Genomic DNA, 21,871 nt, shown 5'->3' on the forward strand with positions numbered 1-21,871 from the left:
CCCCCCCAATCTCTAGAGGCAGTAGCTGTGCATCACAAGCATATGAACTCACTCCTAGGGGCTGAGGTCCCTTCGAGTCCCCACAATAAAATATTTGAGGGGCTAAGGCCCCCCAAGTTGATGGGCATTGCCATTCAAATGGTATGTGTGCACCGCCTCTTGTGATCAATTATGGGGGGGGCTTACCTGCCCCCCCTACAAACAATCTGGGGTATGTGGTGGCACAGTTAGGAACGGGCAGTAACTCATCTGATACAGCCAGGAAAACCTTGAAGACTGTTTAAGGGGCAGCCTTTAGTTAGGAGCACAGCCAGTTCTTGCAATTCTCTGCCATGGGAAGCAGCGAAGGAGGCAAATTGGTGGCAGAGAGGAATTCAAACAGCCCCTGAGTTTTGGAGTTTAAGATCAGTTGCCAGGGAGGGCTGGTGGTGTTCAACTCCCATTTGCAGGGTTCCCCTGTGGCATCTCTGGCTGGGCGCTGAGGGAATCCGGACGGTGCTTGATGCGACAGACCTATATTCCTGCGTTGCAAAATCTGTGTGTGAGAGAGCAAGAGGCAGGAATAGGAAGTCCACCCTGTATCATTTGAGGTGTGCTCAGCCTAGTTTCCTATGCATTCCCTCCCTCTCTTTCTCCCTTTGGCAAACAAGGCCACTTGAGTTTGGGTGTTGCAGTGAAATTGCCATGATCCTTAAGTGACCCAGGTAGGGCTGGACCCGTAAAATGCAGGTGGCTGGTCCGTGGTGTGTGGGGGGGGGGGGAGCCTCTCTGCTTGCTCCCAGATGCTCTCTTCTCCACCTGACTTTGAGCAAGGAGGACCTAACCCCATAGCATAGCTGTCAACTTTTCCCTTTTCTTGCAAGGAATCCTATTTGGAATAAGGGAATTTCCCTTTTAAAAAGTTGACAGCTATGCCCCATGTAAGCGGGCAAGTCCTTGTCCTTTCCTACCAGCTGCCAAAAGTCAACAGGTGGAAACTTCAGGTGAAACTTGAGTTCCTTGGCATAGTAGTGGTGGCTAACGCTACACTTGTTGGATTTGACACCTGCAATGGGACTCCCTGTAAGAAAAAGCAGCATCAAACACGACCTCCTTCTCCCCATATCCACTGCCTGGCTTCTGCATTGTGGTCATATATGAGTGTGACCAAGATGAGGACCCAGCTGCAGACCCTTTTTTTTAGTGGTTGAAGTTCCCATTTTCTTCCCTATGTGTAAAGGAGAGGGATTTGGTGCGCTGTTGTTGTATGGAAGAAGGGTGCTTGCAGGAAGACCTCCGCTCCTTGCGCTGCATCCCCTTCAGAGATCCCGAAGTTGTGTGCGCATGTAATGCATGTTCCATCCACAGAGGGCAGGAGCTCCTTGGCCCTCCAGGCGCTGCTGTACTACAACTCCCATTGCCACACACACATGTACATGCACGCACGCACACACACTCTATCAAACAATGCGTGGGGGGGGGCTACTGAGACCTGAGGGGTCAGCAACAGCTGGAGGGACACAGACATTTCCCTGGCCCTGACATTGGGAGTCACTGTGTCCCTTTCACCCCCCCCCCACATTCCCCCCCCCCCCAGTATTAAACATACTGCCTACCAACATGTTTCGGAATCTTTCCACACTGCCCTGTGGCTTTTAAATTAAATAACTTCTAATTAGCTTTAATCCTGAATAACCAAACAAAATGTTTTAAAAAACCCAAAACTTGTGCACCCCCAACTTTTATTTATTTATTTTGCAGGCATGGTAGGGTTCCTTAAAGCACCCACTGTCCTTTCTTTCCCCCCATTTCTCTACACTCCCCCCCCCCCGAAAAAGGCGGGGGTTTGGGGATTTTTTTGTATTTGGGTTGTGTCCTCATGCTGCTTTCAACAGCCTGGCTCCTGTGACTGACAAGCGATGGGGATGTGTGGCACAGGAAGGGTTAAGGTCTGCCATTTTGTTATGTAACACCCTTAATGGACATATCAGTGAATGGCATGAAGATGGCAGGGCTTAACCCTTCGTGTGCTGCAGCTCAAAGCTCGACTCTGTAGAGTCCCCCCCCCTTTATTTTGTTTTTAAAGCTTTGACTCCAAACACACACACCTTTTTAAAAGAATCCCAAAATGCAACTTGATTTCTCTCTCTTCAGACATAGCATATATATATATATGCGCATACATATCAGGTTAATGAAATAGAACTTGCCTTTTAAAATAAATGTCAGTCTTTATTCAACTTGAGTCCTGCTGTAAGTAGGTTGGTGGATATCAATGGACCTACAGTTTGGCTGCAATCCTTAAACCTTATTTACCTGGGAGTAAGCCCCAGAAAATTTAATAGGACTTACTTCAGAGTAGACCTGACTGGATTGCACTGTCCTGCCCAACATTATTTTCAAGGAGCTACTCTGAGTAGAACTGAAGACAGCTACAATCTGGTATATGAGCTGTAATATCTGATATTTTTCTTTTTCCAAATAATTCTAGGAATGTAGGGAAAATGTGTTGGATTTTTTTTGTTTTTTGTTTTTTAAGGGACCTGTTTCATAAAGGAGAGAAACTTTTATTTTCTGCTTTTCTTTAAGGCTAAAACATATATAACATTATTATTATTATTATTATTTATTACAACCAAGAATACTACTCTGTTTACTTGGAGAGAGGAGGGGGACCTTCCTTTTTTTAAAAAAATACATATTTTAGCATGTCCACAGGTACAATTCCATGCTTGAGCTGAGATTCCTGCCTTGCAAGGGGTTGGACTAGATGACCCTTGGGGTCCCTTCCAACTCTACGGTTCTGATTCAACAGAATAAATAAGTAGGGAGTGGGTTTATAAGGATCAAGGGAGGAAGAGTGTTTCCTGGAACAGAGTGTAATAAAAAAGGTCCAGGCAGAGGAAACTTTTGTTTCACTTGACATTGAAAAGCTTGTAAATGGAAGTTGGCGCAAGCTATTTGCACTCGCATGCAGCGCTCGCCACATAAAAAGAGCCCTGCGGCCTCAGGATCAGGCCATTTAGCCCAGCATCCCGTCCTGTTGAAGCCCACAAGCACAACTGGAATCCAGACCGCAGAGTTTCCCAAACTTAGGCTGTTTATTGGTGGGTTTTTGTGTGTTTTTTACTACAGTTACCGCCATCCCTGGCCACGGGTCCTGCTAGCTAAGGATGATGGGAGTTGTAGTCCAGAAACAGCTGGAGCATTAAGTTTGGGAAACCCTGATCTAGAGGCATTTACCACCTCTGACTGTGCTGGCAGAACAGCAGCCATCGTCCTCTTCTCTTCGCCTTCCTTACACACCGATGTTTTTCCTGGGTTGTCTAGTGGGGATTGTTCTTCGCCTCTCCAGCATTCTGCTCCCTCTGGAGACCCATTTCCTTAAGATGTAGGCTTTGATTTGCATTAGTGCTGGAGGCAACAGCCCGGGTTCTTGTCCAGAGAGGCTGCCGTTCTGCAGGCTAAGTTGAGTGGCTCTCTGTTTTTATTGGCTTGTTCGGTTTATCCCCCCTGCACCCCTACTTTCCTCCAGAAGGAGCCCAGAGAGGTCTGTGCATGTGGCCCTCCCTTGCAGGGCTGTTGTTGCTGCTGCTGTTCAGGTGGCATTGATATTTTTTAGAAAGCAAGCTAGTTTCTATACATGGACTCTCACATGCCCCTCTGCATGCATTCAGGGAAGCGAGAGGCGCGAGGGTAATTCTCAGTTGGTTGAGAGACTGTTACTCTCAGGGTCGTGGGTTCGAGACCCACGTTAGGCAAAAGCTTCCTGCATTGCAGGGGTTGGACTAGATGACCCTTGGGGTCCCTTCGAGCTGTGACTCCAACCAGACAAAAGCACTCAAGGGGAAGAGTGCATTGCCCCCAGCCCACACAGGCTTCAACATCCCTGTCCCTGCTCTAGACAGCGACCCTGCACGGTAGGCCAAGCCACAAAGCCAGTTGCACCTGTCATAACCCTAAACCCACCACTTCCTCTCAAAGGAGCCCAGGGCAGCAGAGAGATGGGCAATCCAAAAATAAAGCTGAAACATTTTTAAAGCAGTTGCAATTAAAAACATCTCAGAGTTGTTACAGCATTCTTCTCTCCAGGGGTCTTAGGGCTGCCTGCAACAGTCTTCTTCAGCCACCACCTTGCTCGGGTAAACAAGGAACGTGTTCAAATAATAAGCATGCCTCCTCCCGTGTAGATCTGTCCATATGGTGAGGGTGATGCCCTTTCCCAAAGCTCTTCCCTCAATATCCCTGCATCAGAGGTGGAAATAGGAACTTTGGAAGCTGCCTTATGCAGCCGGACTACTTGTCCCTCTAGCTCTGCATTCCTACACTGGCTGGCAGCAGCGGCTCTCCAGGCAGTTAGAAATTAGCAGGCACCTTTTGCAACTGGCGCAGGCCCATTTGCGACCACACGGAGACCTCTGGGTTCCAGGTTGGCAACTGGGGTCCCTTAGAAGGATCTGAACTATTTTCCTTGAAGCTTGAATTTATTTTATTCTGGATTGTTTGATTTGATGTTTTAATGTGTTGCAAACCGCCCCTTTCCTAGTACGTTTGTTTGCACGCAGAGTTAGCTGGTTGCCCAAAACTCACAGGATCAAGAAAGATTTCCTTTTTGTCGGGCAGCAGGTAGAACTTGCTCTGGCGGCTGTAGTGGCAGCTATGTATGGAAATGTCTGTATACCTGATTTCTTTTTGTCTGAGTTGCTGGCTGGGTAGTTGCTGCTGCTTGTGGATTTCTGTTTGGGGGCATATGGTTGGCCACTGTGAGGGCACGATGCCGGACTCAATGGGACTCCCCTCTGGTCTAGCCAGCTGCAGGGCTCTCCTCACCTTCATAAACTGAAATTTACCCTTTGCTTTTTCTTTTCTTTCCTTTCCCTTATAACCTTCCCTGCAGTGGCGAAAGAAAGCGGTATTACTCTCCCGCAAGCTCCTTTTCCCTTCGCCTCTCTTCCGAGCAGGAGGTGAATTTATGTCAATATGTGATAGGATTCTGTCACAAGGCACCCCATGCTGGAAAAGACACTGCCTGAATTATACCAGGTTTGTCTCCATTTCTTTAAAGGGAGGCGGTTGGGGGTATTTTTTTAAAAAAAGTTTCTGGGGCTGCAAACAAACCAACCCCAGCGTCCTGTCTTCTAAGTGATAGAAGGGCCTGCCCCCCATTATTGTGACAGACAGGAAAAGGGGTGGCGGGTGTTAAGCAAGTGGCGAGTCGAGAATTGCAGAGAGGTAGCTAGGCTGAAACTGACAAAGATTGTGAGGTTTTCTTCTTCCTTTAGTTTGCAGGCTGGACTAACCACTAAATCATAGAATTGCAGAGTTGGAAGGCTCCTTGGCCACTGAAAGGAGTTTTGTGGCTTCCCTACCCCAGGAAGGAGCACTTCAAGCGTAGCTGTAGGTCCAGTTCGCCTTCCTCCTTAAGTCCTGCTGGGATCCGGTTGTGCAAGGTGTTTACACACAAACACAACTTTATTCATGCCGCATTTTGTGCTTCTGTTCTGCATCTTTGTGCTGTCCACCGCCCTGACAGGGCGTTGTACCAATTTAACAAACAAACAACAGCTCTCTTCGGGTGCAAAATTCTGCAGACAAATTGTGAGCTTTGGGAATGGGGAGCCCTTGCAACCCCTCTGGATCTTGGGCTCTGACTGCCACCACTCCTAACCATTGGCTACGCTGCCTGCAGGGAGAGGGGAGTCCCTACACCATCTGCGGAGGGGGGTGGGCAAGCCCCTTGATCTGAGGAGCCAGTTCCTAGGGGCCAAGGTCCCTTGGGGCCCCCCATATTTGGGGGCTGCCCCTCTCCAAAGTTGATAGGCACTGCCATTCAAACAGTGTGCGTACACCGCAGCATGTGCTCGATTCTGTGGGGTGGGGCTTACCTGCCCCCCCCCTCAATATTTTATTCAGGTTGGCACCCCTGGCAGCCGGTGGCAGCGGGCTGGGCGCCAGAGTATCCTGCCTCTCTCCCAAATTGACAGAGCAGCTTCCTAGACCTCGTGGTTTGCAAAATGCGCTGCTGCTTCGGCTCTGTGAAGTCTGGAAGGGTTTTCCGTTGCAGGGACAGGCCACCTGCGGCAAAAGCATTGCTTTTCCTGCCTCCACCTTGTTTTTTTACGGAGGGGGAAGTTTCTTTCTCCTGTGCAATGCATCCTGGGAAACCTTCCCCCCCCCCTTCCTGGTTTGGAGAAAAGTTGCTTTTTCTTTGCCAACTCCCCGCTGGGTGATCCTCCTGGGGGCTGGGCTCATGGTGTTCATTGCACCCCCCCTAGTCCTTGACTTCGCACCCCCCTTTTTTCTACATCTGCCTTTTGCGGGCACCCCATCCCACCCCGCTTCTCCAAAATGGCTTTCTCAAGCCTGGCCGGCTGACCACCACCTGCACTGCCCCTTTAAGAGCACGCCGTGGGGTGGTCTCCCCCACCCCCTTCCCATTTATTCCCTGGGACTCTGTGTTCTGGAATGCCCATCTGCAGCCCCCCCAGCCCCACCCCACCCACAAGCAGATGCAGGGACGGTGGTGGCCGCAGCCGCTCTCGCGCTCTCTCTGCTGCGAGGGGTTAACAACACATAGCCTTGTTGTCTGGAACCAGTTCAGACCGGTTTTCTGGAAAGTGCTTTGTCTCTCCCACTGAATCCTGGGAAAGGGTCATGTGTGGACCCAGTGATGTCATGGGATCACAAACTGACTCAGCTCTTTGCTCCCTGCCCTCCCCGCCACGCCAACCCCCAAATCAGAAGAGGTTTGGTGTGTGTGTGTGTGTGTGCCTCTCTTGCAGGTACAGTTGGAGAGGGAACACACGCCCCCCCCCCAGGGTGGGGGCAAAATGCAACCCTCCACCCCACCACCACTTTTAAAAAAACTTTTTTTAAAAAGCCCCCCAAATCTCTCCCAACTACTTCCACGAGTTTTGAGCACTTCCTGTGCAGGAGGGAGGGGTGCAGAGAATGGCTCCCCCACAGCCCTTCTCCTTTAAGACATTCTCTCTGGTGGCTTTTAGGGCCGGTGGCGGAATAAAGCCTGTAATCTCTTTAGCAGTAAAAGGCATGTTCTCTGTACCTTAAAAAAATAAAATGCAGGGCCTTTTCCAAACCCCAGGATGTGCCAGGAGGGACTTGGAAACTTTCAGTCATGAGAAGCAGGTGTTCAGGATAACGGGCAGGTTTTTAAAGGGGAGGGGGGGGCAAGCAAAATTAAGCAGGTTTTTTTAAAAAAATTGTGGGTAGGGAGTCTCCATATCTTCTTGCAGTGAACTTGCCCCTGATTTCCAAAAACCCATTTTGACTTCGCATTTTTCCATTTCCCCATGAATTGCGTTGTGAGTTCTGCTTGAAACAGAGCTGAGCACCCACTTTTGCACTCTCTAAGCAGCTAGTTCAGACTGCTGCTTGCTTTATTGCTATTATTAAAAAAAAAAACACATTGTGATACTCTGATCTGTGTTGCCTGGATGAATTTACCTTCTTCCTCTTCCCTCCCCTTTTCCTTTCCTTGTGTTACTTCCCCACTCCATCAGAGTACCATAATGACAGAAGAAGCTTGCCGGACGCGAAGTCAGAAGCGCGCCCTCGAGCGGGAGATCACCCAGAACGACGTGGACTGCAAGAAGATGAAGATGGACAAGGGGCTCCTGGGGGCCCCCGAGGCCAACGCGGAAGGGGGAGACCTCAAGGTGAAGAGTGAACCCACATCTGGGAGAGTCCAGGGACTGTTAAAAGGAGGGGAGATGAAAGCCACGATCAAAGTGGAGGTGCAGACGGGAGACGAGCCGGTGGACATGAGCACCTCGAAAAGGTAGGTGGCCTGTAGATGTCAAGGAGATAAAGAACTACACAGCTTGTGGAAGACATCTGAAGGCAGCCCTGTATCAGGACGTTTATAATATTTGATATTTTATTGTGTTTTTATATGTGCTGGAAGCGACCCAGAGTGGCTGCGGAAACCCAGCCAGATGGATAGTGTATATTATTATTACTACTACTACTACTACTACTACAGTCATACCTCAGGTTACAGACGCTTCATGTTGTGTTTTTTCGGGTTACGGACCCGCTGAAACCCGAAAGTACTGGAACGGATTACTTCCGGGTTTTGGCGCATGCACAGAAGCACTGAATCGCAACCCGCGCATGTGCAAACGTGCCGCTGCAGGCTGTGACTGTTGCGGGTTGTGAACGTGTATTCCGCACGGATCATGTTCGCAACCCAAGCATCCACTGTAGTATTATTATTATTGTTGTTGTTGTTGTTATTATACCACCCTTGGGTGTCCCAACAGCACCTGGAAGGATGCACGTTTTCCCCATCCCTAACCCAAGAAGAGCCAATCCCCTTTCTCAGAAAAGAATTCCTCTTCTGAAAAGAGGCATTCCTCCCATGAGATCTGCAGGGCCGCGGGTTTCCCTGTCCCTGATGGAAGAAGAGGCATTTCTCCTTTCTCAGGGTGAATTGCTCTTCTGAAGAGAGGCATTCTCCCAGCTCTCGCCCATCCCCGGCATCTCCAGGAACTCCTGCCTGAAGCCCTTGAGATCCACTGCCAGTCAGAGTGGGCAGTTCTGAGCTCATGGGTCCAAGGGTCTGACTCTGTATAACCCCTGGGGGGATGCAGGTCTTTCAAGGTCTAGACGAACACGCTCCTCCATCTCTTGCATGCAAAAGGAAGGTGACATCTTAGTTCAGGAAAACACCAAGGGGACCTCCTTCCATAGCAGGGATGGGGAGCCTCTGTGGCCCTCCAGATGTTCAACTCCCCATCATCCTTGGCCTTTGGAGCGGGACAGCTGCTCTTGCGCTCTGCTCCTACCTGAGGTTTTCCAAAGGCACCTGGTTGGCTCCTGCGAGAACAGGCTGGATGGGCCATTGACCTGATCTAGCAGGCTCTTCTTCAGGCAGAGGCAAACTCAGCCCTCCAGATGTTTTGAGACTACAGTTCCCACCATCCCTGACCACTGGTTCCGTTAGCTAGGGATGATGGGAGTTGTAGTCCCAAAACATCTGGAAGGCCGAGTTTGCCTCTGCCTGCTCTTATGTTCTTAAAGCAGACCAGTGGGAGAATATTGGGCCAAGTCTTAGGTGAAAAGCCGGTTGTTATTTATTTTGGGCTGCAGTTTGCAGTTTTTCTCGAGTGGCATGGTGTCCTCTTTGTAAGTGCATGCCTTCATTTGGCCGAAAGACACACGCTCAGCGGCCATCTATAAAAAGTGTTTTCCAAGGCTGGTGATGAGCAAGAAGCATTCTGGGGAGGCCATTTTCAGGCTCTGCGTTCCCTTAACCCCAGAGCAATTTATTTCGTGGGCACAACTGGTGGAAATGTGAGAAGGTCCACGTTTTAATTTTAATATTGACTACCCTGTCCTGCCCAGGTGCCTCTTTACCCTTCTTGGAAAACTACCTGACGCCTGGTAGCGTTTAAGGCTGTGCTGAATTTTAAAAGATTTATTTGGGATTGATAACAAGGATCCTTGACCTACCAGCTCTTCCGGGAGGACAGGTTATGCTGATGAGCTCTCTGTGTGTGTGTCGTTTGTGTGTGTGTTCGTTTGTTCTCCACACCCCACCCTACAGGCACTATTCACCACACAATTTCAAACTCTGCAAAGATGTTCTTCTGAGATATTTGAGGAGGAGGGTGGGAGAGATGGCATTTATTTCTGCTCTTTTTACTTCCTGCTGGGGAGAAACTTTCCTGGATTCCAAAGAGACTTCTTTCATCCCCAAGATAAGTTACTGCAGGCACACACTCACATGACTCTTCCTGTGTGTCCACACCTGGGAGGGACATTCAAACCTGCTGGGTATCCAGAACAACAGGGACTGGAACCTTGCAACGTTTTTAGAGGAAGGCCTCGTGGCAGAGCACCTGCTTTGCATTCAGAATGTCCCATGTCCATAGAATCCTAGAGTTGGAAGAGACCACAAGGGCCATCGAGTCCAACCCCCTGCCAAGCAGGAAACACCATCAGAGCACTCCTGACATATGGTTGTCAAGCCTCTGCTTAAAGACCTCCAAAGTAGGAGACTCCACCACACTCCTGGGCAGCAAATTCCACTGTCCAACAGCTCTTACTGTCAGGAAGTTCTTCCTAATGTTTAGGTGGAATCTTCTTTCTTGTAGTTTGGATCCATTGCTCCGTGTCCGCTTCTCTGGAGCAGCAGAAAACAACCTTTCTCCCTCCTCTATGTAACATCCTTTTATATATTTGAACATGGCTATCATATCACCCCTTAACCTCCTCTTCTCCAGGCTAAACATGCCCAGCTCCCTTAGCCGTTCCTCATAAGGCATCATTTCCAGACCTTTGACCATTTTGGTTGCCCTCCTCTGGACACGTTCCAGTACTGGACTGGAACGTGTCCAGAGGAGGACTGGAACGTGGACTGGAACGTGTCCAGACTAGACACGTCCAGTCCCTGCCATCTCCAGGTAGGCGAGGTTCTTGCCTGGGCAGCTTCCACCAGTAATTGGTAGGAGACAATACTTGCCATTCTTTGTTCTTTAATACTGAGCTAAGTGGACTAGTGGTTTGACTCTGCATCCTGTCTGAATTTCAGATTCCAGATCAGTGTTTCCCAAACTTGGGTCTCCAGCTGTTGTTGGACTACGAGTCCCATCATCCCTAGCTAGCAGGACCCGTGGTCAAGGATGATGGGAATTGTAGTCCAACAACAGCTGGAGACCCAAGTTTGGGAAACACTGTTCTAGAACCATGAGGGCTGGAATCTTCTTCTCTTTTAAAGGCAGGAGCCTGAACTCTGTGCTAGAGCATCTGCCTTGCACCCAAAACCTCCCAGGTTCTATTCCTGATTTATATCCAGGTGGGGGCTGAGGAAGACGCACACACACACACACCCTAAAACTTTGGGCAGTTGCTGCCAAGTGAACAATGCAGGGGAGGGAAGGCTGAGCTGAATGAAGCCAGGGCTCTGTGCAAGGCAACTTTCCAACAGCATGAAGGAGAAGCAGCTTGGATGGATGGATGGATGGATGGATGGATGGATGGATGGATAGAAGTTCTTTGTGTTGTATTGAGTTTATTATCCACTGTTTAGGGGCTGTTGTAATAAGTGGTACATAAATGGTTGAAAATGAATAATGGTGATAATATTAAAAATAGAAATACCCACATGAACAATAAATGCTGCAGTAAACGAAAAAAGAAAGAAAAGCTTCCTGGACAGCTGTTGCAGGGGGTTGGACTAGATGACCCACAGGGGTCCCTTCCAATGCAACCATTCTATTATCCTTCCTCCAACGCCCTGAAAAAGGACTTTAATATTTGGAGGGAATAAGTTCCACTGGACCTGATGGAGGCTTGCTCCCAAGTAAACGTATGTGATATGTTGACGTTTGAACAAGGGAGGAGGCCCTACCTAAAAAGCGCTGTGGGCAGTAGAAGTGTGTGAATTTGTGCACCGTTTTTCCGTGCAGTGTCTTCCTAGATTTGCATACATTTCCCACCATTGTACCCAAAGAGGCTCACAAGGATACCCTGATATTTTCATTTTCAGCTGCTGTTGTTGTTTGCATTGTTTTGAGTTTATTATATGCTGCTGCGTAGAGGCTGCTGCAATTGAGTGGTATATAAATTGTTGAAAATAATTGTTGGTTAGAGCGCAGTGCTGATAATGCCAAGGTTGCAGGTTTGATCCCCGGACAGCTGTGTATTCCTGCGTTGCAGGGGGTTGGGCTAGATGACCCTCAGGGTCTCTTCTAACTTTATACTGTCATACCTCTTGCTGTGTTTGCTTCACAACACATTGCAGCTTTTCAGGTTGCGAACATGGTAAACCTTGCGCAGAAGCGTTCTGCACGCTTCACACATGTGCAGAAGCGCTCTATCGCGCTCCGCGCTTGCACAGAAGCGCCGCTCTAGTTGCGGGCTTTTCAGGGTGCGAACGGCACCCCAGAATGGATCGTGTCCGTAACTAGAGATACCCCTGTAATTCTAATAGTTATTTGCATTGTTTTGAGTTTATTATCCACTGCTTAGGGGCTGTTGTAATTGAGTGGTACATAAACTGTTGAAAATAAATCATTTGCATTGTAGGACCTTTTGGTATATAAAATTGTTGATGATGATCATAATAGATATTTGCATTGTTTTGAATTTATTATACACTGCTTGGTGGCTGTTGTTAATAAGCGGCATATAAATAATTGAAAATAAATAATGATAATATTAAAAATAGAAATACCCACATGAACAATAAATGCTGCAGTAAAAAGAAACAAAATAAGAAAAATCTAAAATAATGGGAATCAATACAGAAAACAAATCCATACACGATTGTGGGTTATATCCAACATTAGCAAGAGAGCAGAGATATTGAAATGAATGAACTGCCTTAAGTTCCTTAATGGGTCTACTCTTAGTTGGATGAAACCCACCTACAAATATGATATAGTATTGGTTTGCTTGTTATGCATTTTGTGGTTTTATGTTGTAAACTACCCTCTGTGATCTTTGGATGAAGGGCGATATATAAATTTAATGAATGTATACAAATCTAAATAATAATCATAATATGTATTGCCATAAGAATAGAAAGTTTCTGTTTGGTAGTCGCTGCAATAAATATATAAAGATAGTATGCAAAATGATGCAACTTAGCCAATGAAATTAGAGCCTTAAAACGAAGCAGGAGGAATGACAATGTTAAATGCAGAAATAAAAAAATATGTTAGGTGTACAAAACAGGTTCTGCAGAATCTCACAGTTCAGCTGGTTTCAGAAAGTTTTTTAAGGTTCTTCGCCTTTGCCTGCCCTTTTTTTCTGTGTGTGTCTGAATGAGAGAGACTTTTCCTCCTTCCGACCCCCTCCATTTTCTTTCCACTACCTGTCTCCTCCTCTTCCTCCTCCTCCCTTCCTTCCTCCCTCCACCCCAACAACAACTTCCCACTCCACAAAATGAAAGCAAATGTGTCACGAAACCGGTTCCGACCGGTTGGTTGCCATGACTTTTTCCAGGATGTGGAAAGGAATTGTTTTTTGGGGGTTTTTTTAATCCACATGACCAATGGGATCATGTGACTTTTTTGGCGGCATGGAGGGGGGGAGTTCACCGTCTTATGATGATGCTGTGATAACTGATTATACAAGGGTGACCGTGTGCGTTGTGGATGTGTGCCAGAGATTTTTAGTTTGCATGTAGCAGAAGGGGTTAAAACTTGGCCGATTCTTTTTCTGTGCAAGAGTGCAGCTCAGGATCCCCAGCGACTCTCCAGGGTTTCAGATACAAGGTCTCTTTTTCTCAGCTGCGTCTGGAAATGCTGGGCATAAAAACAGAAGCTTCTGAACCCAAAATCCGACCACTTCCCAGGGTGAATTTACATCTGGCTGCTGCCATCTGTCTCGAGAGGCAATGGAGTCTGCCTCCAGGGGTGAAGTCAACCCACTGTGTTAGCAGCACTGAAGTGACTTCCCCCCTGGGCGCAAGCCTGGGCCGTGGGTCTGGGGGTCCTGGGCTGCCCAGACAGCAAGACCCCCCTCTCAGCCTTCCTGATGGGGGGTCCAAAGGAAATCGGAGCAAGACGTTTGGCGCCAGCTGGGCTGCAGGAGTTGCCAGAAGGAGGCGGACAAGACACCATCCAACCGCCTTAGGGACTCCACTCTGGATTTGCATAGGGTTTATTCCTTAGCCATTTCTTCTCCCAAAGACCTTCAGAAGAAGGGTGGTATATCATCATCATCATCATCCCACAAGGCAGCAGAGGTTCCATATCAGAGAAAACATCTTGCACAGTTCGCAAATTGGAGGAGTGGGTGTGTTGGGGCTTTTAACAGAAGCCAATGGTTTGGGAAGCTCTCTGCTTGATAGTATTTTGTGGCAGGGAAGACTATAGGCGCATGCTCTCCTTTGTTGAAAGCAGGCTGGTATAACGGGCTCTCTGTAAGAAAAGGGTGCTTTAGCTGAGATTCCTGCGTTGCAGGGGGTTGGACTAGATGGGCTTTGAGGTCCCTTCCAACTCTACAATTCTATGATTCTGTGAGCAAGACTGGACATTCGCTTCTGTAGTCAGGGCTGGAATGTTGCAGACCTCCCAAACCCAGGTATCCCCCAAAGAGAAGGCCTTATTTTCATTGTTTGAAATCGTAAGCTGTTTGTGTCCCCTCTCTACGACTGCCCCGTTTGCTGAACTTGGCATTGGCCTGGTAGAAACTGCTTTCTTCCTCAAGAGTTCATTCCTGCAAAACTTGACACTTTACAAAGCCACAAGCTGGAGCTGAAAAGTTTTCAAGGAAGAGTACAGTGGTACCTCTGGTTGTGAACGGGATCCGTTCCGGAGGCCCGTTCGCAACATGAAAAGAGCGCAACCTGAAGCACCGTATCTGTGCAGGTGCGCAGCACGATTTGGCACCTGTGCGCATGTGTGAAGCGCGATTTAGCACTTCTGCGCATGCGCAAGCGGCAAAACCTGGAAGTAACCCTTTCCAGTTCTTCCGGGTCGCCGCAGTACGTAACCTGAAAGAACGTAACAGGAAGCAAACGTAACATGAAGTTTCACCTAAGTTGGTTCCACTTTGAGTAGACCCATTGAAATGAATGGGCTCCACGGTCAGAGGCAATAAATACCTCTGAATATGGGTTGCCGGGAGTCGTAACTGGGGAGAGTCGGTGTTGTGCTGTAGTCCTGCTTGTGGGATTCCCTTCAGGGCATCTATTTGACTACTGTGAGGACAAGAGGGTGGACTAGTATAGGATCAGAGTTGGAAGGGACCCTCTAGGATCATCTAGTCCAACCCCCTGCAGTACAGGAATATGCATCTATCCCTTATGGGGATTGAACCTGTAACCTTGGTGTTCTCAGCACCACACTGTAACCAACAGATGGCTCCCCTCTGGCCTGATTCAGCTGCAGAGCTCTTTTCTGTATTGCACAATGTTAGTTGTGTCCATGTGTTTTGGTTCCTCTGCTCAGAGCATGACGACTGCCATGAGGGTTGTTGGAAGAGCTCTTCTGCAGTGTGGTGTAGTGGCTAGCCCAGGGTTTCCCCAACTTGGGTCTCCAGCTGTTTTTGGACTACAACTCCCATCATCCCTAGCTAGCAAGACCAGTGGTCGGGGATGATGGGAGTTGTAGTCCAAAAACAGCTGTAGGCCTAAGTTGGGGAAACCCTGGGCTAGAGTGTCAGACTAGGAGCTGGGAGGCCAGTGTTCAAATCCCTTCACTCAGCCATGAATCTCACTGGGTATCAGTCACTGCTTCTCAGGGTGGTGGTTCTGTGGGTAGAATAAGGGGTGAGGAAAGAATTGAGCTCCTTGGATAAAAAGGTGGGATGTAAATGCATTAAATGATGTTTAAAGAAAGCAAACCAAAAAACAAGCGAGTGGAAACTAAGCTGAGTCTGCAGCAAAAGTCCCGTGTTTAGATCCATCCATTTATTTATTTATTTATCTTCTTCTCTGGAATCAGGTCTGCTTATCAAAATGAAGAGAGGGCCTGTGAGAGAGTACTTGAGCTAGGGGCTTGTTTTATTGTCTACTGAAAGAAGTGAGGGCGGGTGGCTCTGTGGGTTAAACCACAAAGCCTAGGACTTGCCGATCAGAAGGTCGGCGGTTCGAATCCCTGCGACGGGGTGAGTTCCCGTTGCTCGGTCCCTGCTCCTGCCCACCTAGCAGTTTGAAAGCACGTCAGAGTGCAAGTAGATAAATAGGTACCGCTATAGTGGGAAGGTAAACGGCGTTTCCGTGCGCTGCTCTGGTTTGCCAGAAGTGGCTCAGTTATGCTGGCCACATGACCCAGAAGCTGTATGCCGGCTCCTTTGGCTAGTAAAGCGAGATGAGTGCCACAACCCCAGAGTCGTACGCGACTGGACCTAATGGTCAGGGATCCCTTTACCTTTACTTTTTAATAATAATAATAATAATAATATTTTTTTGAAAAAGTATTTATACCCCGCTCTCCCGGGCAAGAGCCGTGCTCGGGGCGGCTAACACCAATAAAATCACACTAAAAACATAATAGGGGGGAAAAACCAATTTAAAATACAGGTTAAAATGCAATTTAATATGCAGCCACATTTTAAAACTAGCCCATAGATCAAAACCATAAAGGGAGGGAAGCATAAGGGTCAGACCAAGTCCAATCCAAACGCCAGGCGGAACAGCTCTGTCCTGCAGGCCCTGCAGAAAGATGTCACTCCCTCAGGGCCCTGGTCTCTTATGACAGAGCGTTCCACCAAGTCGGGGCCAGTACTGAAAAGGCCCTGGCCCTAGTTGAGACCAATCTAACCACCTTGCGACTTGGGAAAGTCAGCCTGGAGACCACCGTTGGCTAGAGCCTGGCTGCAGGTTCGGTCCCCATAAGGGGCAGCTACATATTCCTGCATCGCAGGGGGTTGGACTAGACGACCCTTAGAACCCCCTCCGACACTATGATTCTAAAAAGGAATAGGACCCTTTGGGTAATGTTTGCAGGGAAAGAAGCGTGCTCTTTCACAAGCCGTGCTTTATCTGGCTTGAGCCTCTCAAGTTTAGTGGGTCTCCATTGAGCTAAGGTTTAATTGCATGGAGTCCTATCGGGTCCACAGATCTGGCCTGGTTCTTAAGAAATGGGGAAGGGGAATAACCGCTCTTTCACCTTTTGTCCCCATTTGGAGGACTGATGCATTTTGAATTGTATTAGGCTGCCCTCTAGAGACTCTTCTAAGTATTTCAGCCTCCGCAGAAACCTCTCCTTGAGACCACTTGCTACAAGTGGGGTGAAAGTTCTGCTAATTTACAACAGCAAGAATTTTATTATTTGTTCCCCGCCCATCAAACTGGGTTGCCCCAGGCACTCTGGGCGGCTTCCAGTATATGCAAAAACATAATAAAGCATCAAACATGAATAATAGCAATCTGATCAATATAAAAAGTCACAATAACTCAAATGAACAACATATCAAATAAAGCAATATTCAATAATTCATTAGAATCTACTAATAAACAGTAAGATTAAACATCATCATCATCATAATACTTATTTCCTTGACATCTGATGGGACGGCATTCCACAGGGTTCCCTGTAGCTTCGTGTCTCACAGTGAGGGAAGCACCAGAAGGCCCCCAGAGCTTAGAATCATAGCATCATAGAGTTGGAAGAGACCACAAGGGCCATCGAGTCCAACCCCCTGCCAAGCAGGAAACACCATCAGAGCACTCCTGACATATGGTTGTCAAGCCTCTGCTTAAAGACCTCCAAAGTAGGAGACTCCACCACACTCCTTGGCAGCAAATTCCACTGTCAAACAGCTCTTACTGTCAGGAAGTTCTTCCTAATGTTTAGGTGGAATCTTCTTTCTTGTAGTTTGGCTCCATTGCTCCGTGTCCGCTTCTCTGGAGCAGCAGAAAACAACCTTTCTCCCTCCTCTATGTGACATCCTTTTATATATTTGAACATGGCTATCATATCACCCCTTAACCTCCTCTTCTCCAGGCTAAACATGCCCAGCTCCCTTAGCCGTTCCTCATAAGGCATCGTTTCCAGGCCTTTGACCATTTTGGTTGCCCTCCTCTGGACACGTTCCAGTTTGTCAGTGTCCTTCTTGAATTGTGGTGCCCAGAACTGGACACAGTACTCCAGGTGAGGTCTGACCAGAGCAGAATACAGTGGCACTATTACTTCCCTTGATCTGGATGCTATACACTTGATCTAAGCGTTTGGGCTGAACTTGAGGCTCCTAGTATCAGAACCTTGAGAGACCTGGGTTCGAATCCCCACTCTGCCCTGCAACTTGGGCTAGTCACACTCACAGGCAAGCCATGAGGAGTGCTTGTACGTGTGTCAAGAACCGTACCCACCATCTCAATCTCCTTGAGGGAGATGTACATTTGGTAATAAATGAATAAAAATATTGGTGTCTCCCCTCCAAAGACCAGTCCACATGTTTGGCCAGCCTTCCAAAACCTAGAGCCCCAGCCAACAGCCAGTGGTGATGGACATAGTTATAGTGCAACAACATCGGGGGGTCACAGGCGCCCCATCCCTGCTCTCAGAAGGAGCAGTCTGTACTTCAGTGGTTCTCCAAGTGGGCAGTGCCACTGCCTAACAGGTATCAATGGCTGTCGAAAAGCCAGTATCCCTGGATCAAGTTCATCGATTTTGTCAAACTAGTTTCAGTTGGATGTTGAATGAATGTGCACCCAGTTGTTGCTGAATTTGATTGTGTTGTTTGCTTCAGTGGGCTGTGCAAACCGCTGTTCTGAACGATGCTTCTTCAGGCTAGGGCAGGGGGTGAGTTTATGGGATCAGGGGCGACAGTGCCCTGAAAAGTTTGGTTGCTGTGTACAAGAGGTGGAGGAATGCCTCCGTTTCGAAGAGCCATTCTCTCCTGAGAAAGGGGAATGCCTCTTCCTGCTGCAGGACCGAACAACCTTTGGCCCTCTGGGTGCTACTGGACTCCATCTCCCAGCAGCCAGCATGACTAGTGGTCAGGGATGATGACGCGCAGCAGCCTCTCTGAAGGACATACATTGGGGAAGGTGGTGTGTTAATTGAACAACAGCCAGCTGGAACTGTTTCACTGTGTTGTCTTAATTTACTGTTATTTATTCTCTTCTCTCTCTCATCTCTCTCTCTGCTTTTCTTTTTGTGTGTGGGGTGGCTCCTCCAGCGACGTCAAGCGAGAGAGGAGGGTCCCTTCGCCCGATGTAATAGTACTATCGGACAACGAGCCGTCGAGCCCAAGAATGAATGGATTGACGAAAATCCCGTTAAAGGAGACCAGCACAGAGGTGCTGATGGTAAGTCTTAGCCCTTGCCTTAACGTAGCTGCCTCTCCTCACTCGGTGCATTCAGGCCAGGCGGCTGTGAGCTTTCTATTTTCATTGCTTCCTCCTGTTCTGTCTTCCGCTGGGACTTTTCCTTGGGTGTGGTGCTGAAACAAGCCATCCCTTTTTGTACATCTCTTCTGCCCCTCATCCTCGCACATTTTGCTAAAACTCTGACTCACCCACTCACCGCTTGCCTTGACTTTTGCAGCCTCTGGGGCTTTACCCTCAGGGGCAGCTGGAGCCCACGCAGGCAGGGCGCCAAAATATATACAGACGTACCTTGGAAGTCAGGATGCGGGTGGCGCTGTGGGTTAAACCACAGAGCCTAGGACTTGCCGATCAGAAGGTCGGCGGTTTGAATCCCCACAATGACGGGGTGAGCTCCTGTTGCTCGGTCCCAGCTCCTGCCCACCTAGCAGTTCGAAAGCACGTCAAAGTGCAAGTAGATAAATAGGTACCACTCCGGCGGGAAGGTAAACGGCATTTCCGTGCACTGCTCTGCTTCGCCAGAAGCGGCTTAGTCCTGCTGGCCACATGACCCGGAAGCTGTACGCCGGCTCCCTCGGCCAGTAAAACGAGATGAGCGCGGCAACCCCAGAGTCTTTCATGACTGGACCTAATGGTCAGGGGTCCCTTTACCTTTACCTTGGAAGTCAAACGGAATCCGTCTGGAAGTCCGTTAGACTTCCAAGGCGTGGTTTCTGATTGGCTGCGGGAAACTGCTCCGGACGTTTGGCTTCCAGAAATCATTAGAAAACCGGAAAAATCATTTCCTGTTTTTGATCGTTCAGGAACCAAAACATTCAAGTTTACAGGCGTTTGGCTTCTGAAGTTCCACTGTACACTGTTTTATTACCAAAAAATAATATCACTAAGAAAAATTAACAATAATAAGATATTTGAAAAGCTAAAATGCAGTAGACTGCAAGCAGATTAAAACTCACACCAGCTTTCTAAATATCTGACTAGGCTTGTCTAAACAAAAAATGTTTTTAGCCAGTGCTGAAAAGGGATTGGTCAAGGTGCCTGCTTCATCGCATAGAATTGTACAGTAGGAAGGGATCCCAAGGGTCACCTAGTCCAACCCCCTGCGATCTAGGAGTCTTTTGCCCAACGTGGGGCTTGAACCCATGACCCTGAGATTAAGAGTCACATGCCACATGTGACAGTTCCAGTCTGCAGGTGCTGTCCCCAAACCACGCCTGCAGGCAAGCAAAACAAAAGGTGACGTTGTCACTGGGCATCCGTAATGGCAGGTGATTGACAGGTGAGCAGCCCCACCCACCTGTCAAAGGGGCCCATAGAGCAAGGAGGGGAGGAGGGAGGTCTGGATCCACTCTGCTGGCTGGAGCCAGTCCTGCACCCCTTACCTCCCCATGGCTGTCGCCTCTCTTCCCTGTGGACCCCTCCCCAAAACGTCAACCCTTTTGGCAACCCCCCTAACTGGAGAATTAAGCCCCCTTTCCCTCTTGCAGAAGAGCAGCCCCGAGGAGCGGGAGCAGATGATCAAGCAGCTGAAGGAGGAGCTGCGGTTAGAGGAGGCGAAACTCGTCCTGCTGAAGAAACTGCGGCAGAGTCAGATACAGAAGGAGGCGACGGCTCAGAAGGTGAGAACGCTTCGCTTGCTGCCGGCCACTCCGCGGTGGATCGCCAAGGCAGCTGTGCGCTGGGGGTGGGTGGGGTGTCCCAAGAATTTCAGGAACCAAACAGTCACATTGACTTTTGAGTCGTCAGGTCCCACATTGGCAACTAAGCATTCTGTTTTGGCGACTGTAACCCTGCTTGAAGGAGCCATTTGGTGCCTAGCTCTTATTTATGAGTTTCTAACACTGTAGGCCAGGTGTGAGCAGCCCATCGAGGGCTGCATTCCCTCTGAGAGAATCTCTTGGCAGCACGCTGCCACTGGGTGCAAAAACCTTCTGGGTGAAGTCACCTAGAATAAAGATTGCCCTGCTTCACCCTTGGATGCCCCTTGTTTAAAATATTCCCAATCCCTTGCAAGCCTATTCAGAAGTAAGCTCCACTGAGTGTGATAAACAGTACAGTGGTACCCCGCAAGACGAACGCCTCGCAAGACGGAAAACCCGCAAGACGAAAGGGTTTTCTGTTTTGGAGGCGCTTCGCAAGACGAATTTCCCTATGGGCTTGCATCGCAAGACGAAAGCCCATAGGGAAATGCTGGCGGTCGGGAGCAAAGACTTTCGCCCACAGCCGGCCTTCAGAAGAGGACCTCTTCTGAAGGCCGGCGGGGGGCAAAAGTCTTTGCTCCCCCCCGCCTGCCTCCCCCCCGCCTGCCCCGGGCGATCTTAAAATGCTGGCGGGCGGGAGCGAAGCGTTCGCTGCCGACCCACAGCATTTTAAAATCTCCCCGTGTCCTGGGAAGATTTTAAAATGCTGGGGGTCGGGAGCGAAGCGCTGCCGACCCCCAGCATTTTAAAATCTCCCCGTGTCCTGGGAAGATTTTAAAATGCTGGGGGTCGGCAGCGCTTCGCTCCCCACCCCCAGCATTTTAAAACGCTGTTCCGAAGTGGGGCGGGGGGGGGCGGGAACACCTGGCCCCGCCGCCCCACTTCGGAAAGCTCTTCCGAAGTGGGGAGGGGGGTCGGGAACACCTGGCCCCGCCGCCCCACTTCGGAAAGCTCTTCCGAAGTGGGGAGGGGGGTCGGGAACACCTGGCCCCGCCGCCCCACTTCGGAAAGCTCTTCCGAAGTGGGGAGGGGGGTCGGGAACACCTGGCCCCGCCGCCCCACTTCGGAAAGCTCTTCCGAAGTGGGGAGGGGGGTCGGGAACACCTGGCCCCGCCGCCCCACTTCGGAAAGCTCTTCCGAAGTGGGGAGGGGGGTCGGGAACACCTGGCCCCGCCGCCCCACTTCGGAAAGCTCTTCCGAAGTGGGGAGGGGGGTCGGGGACACCTGGCCCCGCCGCCCCACTTCGGAAAGCTCTTCCGAAGTGGGGAGGGGGGTCGGGGACACCTGGCCCCGCCGCCCCACTTCGGAAAGCTCTTCCGAAGTGGGGAGGGGGGTCGGGGACACCTGGCCCCGCCGCCCCACTTCGGAAAGCTCTTCCGAAGTGGGGAGGGGGGTCGGGAACACCTGGCCCCGCCACCCCACTTCGGAAAGCTCTTCCGAAGTG

The 21,871-nt window shown here is 49.4% G+C and overlaps 1 protein-coding gene across 11 annotated transcripts in view; it reads left to right on the top strand.

Annotated features, from left to right (window-relative positions):
* GATAD2A (GATA zinc finger domain containing 2A) overlaps positions 1–21,871 on the top strand; it is an 83,691-nt gene that overhangs the window by 45,966 nt on the left and 15,854 nt on the right. For 7 of the 11 annotated variants that reach the window (XM_082206414.1, XM_082206415.1, XM_082206411.1 and 4 more), the window contains exons 3-6: positions 4,877–5,022; positions 7,500–7,777; positions 18,580–18,709; positions 20,215–20,346. In XM_082206414.1, coding sequence (XP_082062540.1) covers positions 4,990–5,022; positions 7,500–7,777; positions 18,580–18,709; positions 20,215–20,346 — 573 coding nt within the window. In that variant the 5' untranslated portion in view covers positions 4,877–4,989. The remainder of the gene's footprint in view (positions 1–4,876; positions 5,023–7,499; positions 7,778–18,579; positions 18,710–20,214; positions 20,347–21,871) is intronic. The other 4 variants (XM_082206420.1, XM_082206421.1, XM_082206419.1 and 1 more) reach the window with 1 other exon arrangement.

The sequence above is a fragment of the Podarcis vaucheri genome (genome assembly GCF_965113315.1).
Source record: "Podarcis vaucheri genome assembly, chromosome: 18".
Taxonomy (NCBI): Eukaryota; Metazoa; Chordata; class Lepidosauria; order Squamata; family Lacertidae; genus Podarcis; species Podarcis vaucheri.